The sequence below is a fragment of the Frankliniella occidentalis genome, unplaced genomic scaffold (genome assembly GCF_000697945.3).
Source record: "Frankliniella occidentalis isolate FOCC.00 unplaced genomic scaffold, Focc_3.1 Scaffold16, whole genome shotgun sequence".
Taxonomy (NCBI): Eukaryota; Metazoa; Arthropoda; class Insecta; order Thysanoptera; family Thripidae; genus Frankliniella; species Frankliniella occidentalis.
Window position 1 is genome coordinate 814939 of NW_026267146.1, and position 5581 is coordinate 820519.

Consider the following 5581-nt stretch of genomic DNA (forward strand, 5'->3'; position numbering starts at 1 on the left):
ACACTGTGAATGTTATCATTTTTAGTCAGTTTTACTCCTCTTTCTTAACTATCCTATTGCTTGCCAGATTTTTCTGGGGTAAAATTTGTAATTGTATGTGTGTAATCATACCGTATTTTCATGAATTGATTTTAATAGGTTGTAATACTAACTCTTTTCATAAGTGATAACTATACAGAACTCAAGAGTCAATAAGTGGTATTTACATCATATCACATTGATAAAAAATATTCTAGAATGCTCCTATAAAACAAGCTAATATGAGGTGGAATTTTCTGAAAAGTGGGGAACGGAAAGCTGTAATGGTTTGAGTACCTTTGTAGATCATTACTGCTTCATTGTTTGAGTTTCATCCACTTTAAAAATTTAAGTTTATGTTTTTTGCCAGTGACACTTGCCTGAAAAAGTGCACAGCCAAATCTTCTGCCTCACAGAACAGAGCAAACAGAGCATTCTATGACTTTTTGAGGAAAATGTTAAGGATAAATTGTGGTTCGATGAGACTTGATATTTTTGCTAGCCTAATCAGACTATGCTGCCTTAATCAGTCAAGACTCTTTCTTGACGAAGGGCAATATTTAAAGTTGCCAATTGACACATATCATTTTGGAGATTTTACACACCTAAAGACTTCCAATCACATATCATTAAAGTATATTGGAGAGTATGGTGAAAAAAGAAATTTTTCTAAGATGTTTTGATGCACAAAGTAGAAATACTGTTTAGTTTTTATTAAAATTTCAAATTTCAAGAGTGGCATGTATGTTTGAAAATCTTGAAAATTGTGTGTAAACAGTGAATGGCAAGTATGTCCTTTCCAGATACCTTCACATGCTATTCTTGTCTCTTATTTTTATAAAAGCAAACAATCTTATGTGTTAGTTCTTTTGCCAGGACAGACCTCACAAAAGTTGCCCAAAGACAGAAAAAATTTGGAACCTCACACAGAAGAGAACTTGTACCCATTTCAAGTAGTCATAAAAGATGATCAGCCATGTCCATTCAGATAGCATGTCTACATTCAGTAGCTTAAAATAATGAGTGCTTCCTCCCAGATGAAGTGTTGAAAAGCAGATTGGCCTAACCTTGTTAAAAAAGAGAGCTAGCAGAAAGTGATTACTGACAAAAAAATATTTTTTTATAATGTTATAAGTACTAAACCAACAGACCACATAAAATCAGTGGGCATGTTGAAGCAGTATTCCCTGGCTGTAGGATTGTGGGAAACAAAAGTGTGGTCTTTTCTTTTGAACATTTTTTGTTTTGTTTTGTTGTTCAAAAATCTACTACAAAAGCACAGCACAACTTTGTCCTGAATGTATTTTGTTTGTAACACTTGCTGCGTTCTGGTTTCAAAGGTACAAAAAAGAATGTGAAACCCTCTTTAACATTCAAAGGGGTGAGAAAATGCTATAAGGGGGAGTTTTGGAAAGCACAGTTTTCCAGGTTCTGTATATTTAAAGATAAAAAATAGATGCTTGTTTATAGTTCTTAAAATTGTGTTAGAAATCTGTAGCTTCATAATTTAGACGGATGGACTCAATGAGCCCCAATACTTGGTCCATTCTCAATTATGAACGCCACAAAATGCTAGGTGTAGATGAAACATTCACTGTATTCAGTACTTAGATGTTTAAGGTACAGGAAAAAACTGTCTGTGTAACAAAGTGCAAGCAAAAATTAAAATAATATTTGAACCTACAAAAAGCCTTGTCATTCTAATGTAAAGAGAGAATAAACAAAGAAGTGTTCCATTCAACTTAAAAGTAGTAGACAGGCCAAGTTTATAAGGAAAACCCAGGTACTAAGTGTAATCAGAAAATGCCCACTGCGATACCTCAGTTGGGAGTCCTTGATAGTTGTTAACAGCTTCTCGAATTTCATCAGTGATGAGCATTAAATTAAACATTTGAAATTCTTTGAGTACTTGACTAGAGGTACTGACTGGCCTAATGAACTCGAGGCTCTATGAAAAAGAATGTGAATAAATTAATCAATCAATGTTAAGAAGACCCTATCTAATAACAAAGATAGAAAACCAAATGAGTAAAATACCTTGAGATGTTCAAATGCCTTAACAACAACCTGACGATCAACAGTCATTGTCTTAGAGCTGTGTTGATCAAATTTTAAAAGCCGTGCAAAAACCATCTCAAAGTTAAAGGGAGCACTATCAAAAATTTCATTTTGATGCATCATTGAAATAAGCTGGAATAATACAAACAATATTACAAGATTGTTCTTAGAATTTAGCAGTTTTCCCAAATTCAAAATATTAATTAATTTACCAGACATAACTCGAGGATAGACAGCCCTTCAGCAAAGGCAACCCTGAGATTACGGCGCATTTGTCTTGAAACTTCAGAAAAATCTGTTGGTGTCACTTCTAGGTGATCATCACAGAGTCTGCAGATAACTAGGAGCTGTGAAGAATTCAAGATGGATTAGTTGGCAGTTTGATGGAAAATAAAATGGCTTCCATTACTATCTTATTTGAATACAGCAAAACTTTCTTACCAAAAAATTCCGTAGTGATCTTTCACAAACAGTGTAAGCGTACATGTCTTTCAAGCAGTCTACTACAATAGGATTAACAAAGAGACCTTCTAAGTGGGTGTTCCAAAGTTGTAAAGCCCTGACACTCAACTGTGGGTGTTTCTTGTTATCACTTCTAATTGATAGCAAATCTTTACAAAGCTGAATACGATTTTTTACACCATCTTCAAATGTTTCAGTTGCGTGAGGATAAAGATGAATCTGACGGTTGGAAAATCGGGACATAACTCTTTTCTCCAGCAGGTCAGTGACATCCTTCCTGCAGGTAATGCCTAGTACACAAATAGGAGCCTGGTTTTGGAAATAAAGAATATAGATTAAAACTTCATCTTAAGGTAGAGAAGTATTCATCACTAGAAAAATATACTCACCTGTGCCGACTGGGCAACATCAAATAAATTGTACAACAGAGTTTGATTTTGATGATGACAGAATAAATCGAATTCCTCCAAAATAAATATGACTGATTTTGTATGTTCTCTGTCACCTTCTTTCAAACACTGCAGAAGGAAGCTTAAATTCTCTGTCAAAGTAAGTTAAAGAATACAGAATCTCGAAAGTGAAGAAATATTTAACAAGAAATGCAAAATTGTTTATGTATTACCTGCAAATGATCCAAAGACTTTATCACCAAGAGTGTTTTCTAGTTGCAACTGGGTAGCAATACCTTTCAATGCCAGTCTGTCATCCATGTGAACATAGCCATTAAGTCGCACAATGACAGAGTCGTCAAAAGCTAGGCAATCCCTTTGAAGTGCTTCAATAACACATTCCACTAGCTAAGGAAAATATATGAGGATTACTAAGACGTCATTAGGATTGCGAGTCAGATAAAATATCGACAAACTTACAGTGGTTTTTCCACAACCTCTTGGCCCAATCAGGAGAGCTGAATTACTCTCTCCATGTTCCATAGCTCGTCGAAAGAGAGAGAGCACATCAGCAAATTCTTTAGGAGATCCTCGAAAAGGATTGGCACTAGGCATCAAGATTTGGTCTTTCAAAATTTTGCGAATGACACATACATCAGAGGGTTTCAGTGCTTGTCCTTTATCCGAAGGTTTGGAAGATTTCGGAGTTCGGGACATTATTGGGAGATTCTCAATAAAATTTGCACGAATTACTTTAATCTTGAACTCAACAAGTTTGATTGGTTAGAATGAAAGGAGATCTTCTATAATACACATGCGCTTACAACGTAGCTAAAGAACATCACAAAACAATGATTCGTCCAAAAAAACACTAATGAAGATGTTAAAGAGTGAGAGGAAACTTAAGAAGAAACTATGACATGGGTCAGTAATTAATAACTTGATAAAAACTGTCATGAACTCAGCCCAGAAATAAATAAACAATTCACTTCTCGATTTCCCGCGTTTGTGTAAGGATTCAAAACTTTTTCATCTCAAATCTCAGTTTTCTTTCTTTTCTTCTCTCACAACAGCTTAACAGCAAGGCGTCAAAGCTTGGTGAAGGCTGTGGCCGGCGATTTGGACATTAGTGGCATTTTTAGTTCAACTTTAGCTTCTGTCATGGCTCTCGCAGAATTGTGTGGTTTGGATACCCAATTCAAGTTCAACTTGAGGAAAAATGTCATCCCCATGGAAGATGACATCGCTCAATATACTGGAAATTTGTACAATAGCTGTCAGCTTGCCGTACCGCCCTACATAAACGTAAGTAGAACCTAACCTCCACAAAAGAGAAATAAACACCCAAATTCACGTTTTTTGAATTCCTTCGGTGGCCACTTTTGTTCCATAGGCGAGGAATTGATTTTAGAATATCACTACTTACTCCTTGTTTCGATTTCACGTGAACTTTAGATGACTCATCTCAATCAGAACCTTCAAAACAATGTGCATAGTCATTCATCTGTCATGTCATTCTGAAAGTATTCACAACTGCAACAATTTTTATTAAGAAAAATTACTTACTTTTAGACTATTATTATGTAACTGCAAAGCGTGAGCCCTTGAAGTGTGTGTATGTACATGAAGATGTAGATATTTAAATGTCTCTTTGTTTCAGCCTGCCGAGTCTTTGGGAGCAATCCAGAAAGATGAGCTCGGAAACGACATTCGTATGCATTTTGACCATGGAACAACTACTCTTGGCTTCCGTTACCAGGGTGGAGTTCTCCTTGCTGTAGATTCCCGTGCCACTGGAGGCTCCTACATTGGTTAGTGTAATATTTGCCTGGTAACCTCAAATGCTTTGTTTTCATAATGAGAATTTGTAACTAAATTTTGTTTATTAATATTGTATTTAGGGTCTTCTGAGGTTAAGAAAATCATTGAGCTCAATGATTATTTATTGGCAACAATGGCCGGTGGTGCTGCCGATTGTGTGTATTGGGACAGAGTTCTTGCTAAACATTGCCGTTTGTATGAGCTTCGTAACAGAGAAAGAATCTCTATTGCTGCTGCTAGTAAGCTAATGTCCAACATGGTGTACAATTACAAAGGAATGGGCCTATCAATTGGTATGATGATAACTGGCTGGGACAAGAGGGTAAGTCAGCAGTTCATGTTTTTGTTGTTTTATGTTTTTTTTTGTTTTTGTTACTTTGTGTCTCACATGAACCGTTCTTCTGCACAGGGATCATCCCTTTATTATATGGACAGCGAAGGGACACGCACTAAGGGTGATTGCTTCTCAGTTGGGTCAGGATCTGTCCATGCATTTGGTGTGCTGGATTCTGGCTACAAGTGGGATCTTACCAATGATGAAGCCTATGATCTTGGTCGCCGCTCTATTTATCATGCTACCTTCCGTGATGTAGCATCTGGAGGCTTGATCAGAGGTTGGTACATCTTTGTTGATGCTCACTTTTTTAAAAATTTAACCCTTATCTTTAACATGATTTGTTTGTTCCTAGTGTACCATGTGACTGAGAAAGGATGGACAAGTATTTCTATTGATGACAGTAGCGATCTCCACTACAAATATGAAGATGAAAGGAAGCCTAAATCATAAAATGTAATACAATATCTGTTTCAAGTTTATTTCATTTCCTATTCAT

General features: G+C 36.1%; 3 protein-coding genes across 3 annotated transcripts in view; 2 read left to right on the top strand and 1 right to left on the bottom strand.

The window, feature by feature from the left end:
* The window catches only part of LOC113206325 (ITG-like peptide), a gene marked incomplete in the record, with an annotated part of 83972 nt that extends 82265 nt beyond the window's left edge, over positions 1-1707 (top strand). The window contains 1 exon segment of the mRNA XM_052264172.1: positions 1-1707.
* On the bottom strand, positions 1661-3935 carry LOC113205893 (origin recognition complex subunit 4). Its single transcript, XM_026421685.2, has 7 exons — positions 3408-3935; positions 3161-3335; positions 2928-3079; positions 2518-2847; positions 2289-2423; positions 2056-2208; positions 1661-1966 (listed from the first exon to the last, which is right to left on the bottom strand). Exons 1-7 carry the CDS (start codon positions 3642-3644, stop codon positions 1805-1807), a joined length of 1344 nt encoding a protein of 447 aa, XP_026277470.1. The 5' UTR covers positions 3645-3935; the 3' UTR covers positions 1661-1804.
* Positions 3936-4016: 81 nt separating this feature from the next.
* LOC113205909 (proteasome subunit beta type-5) lies at positions 4017-5564 on the top strand. The gene is made up of 5 exons (XM_026421706.2): positions 4017-4232; positions 4588-4738; positions 4829-5070; positions 5158-5362; positions 5438-5564. The coding sequence occupies exons 1-5, from the start codon at positions 4089-4091 to the stop codon at positions 5533-5535; spliced, it is 840 nt and encodes a 279-aa protein (XP_026277491.1). The 5' UTR covers positions 4017-4088; the 3' UTR covers positions 5536-5564.
* Positions 5565-5581: the final 17 nt, after the last annotated feature.

What these genes read in the sequence shown, in the direction of transcription:
- LOC113205893 (XM_026421685.2), bottom strand. Translation starts at nt 3,644, where the DNA reads ATGTCCCGAACTCCGAAATCTTCCAAACCTTCGGATAAAGGACAAGCA. An exon ending in GAGGTTGTGGAAAAACCACT is followed by an intron (nt 3,336 to 3,407) that starts GTAAGTTTGTCG and finishes TATTTTCCTTAG; the next exon opens with CTAGTGGAATGTGTTATTGA. An exon ending in ATGTTGCCCAGTCGGCACAG is followed by an intron (nt 2,848 to 2,927) that starts GTGAGTATATTT and finishes TTCCAAAACCAG; the next exon opens with GCTCCTATTTGTGTACTAGG.
- LOC113205909 (XM_026421706.2), top strand. Translation starts at nt 4,089, where the DNA reads ATGGCTCTCGCAGAATTGTGTGGTTTGGATACCCAATTCAAGTTCAAC. An exon ending in CCGTACCGCCCTACATAAAC is followed by an intron (nt 4,233 to 4,587) that starts GTAAGTAGAACC and finishes TCTTTGTTTCAG; the next exon opens with CCTGCCGAGTCTTTGGGAGC. An exon ending in ATCTGGAGGCTTGATCAGAG is followed by an intron (nt 5,363 to 5,437) that starts GTTGGTACATCT and finishes GTTTGTTCCTAG; the next exon opens with TGTACCATGTGACTGAGAAA.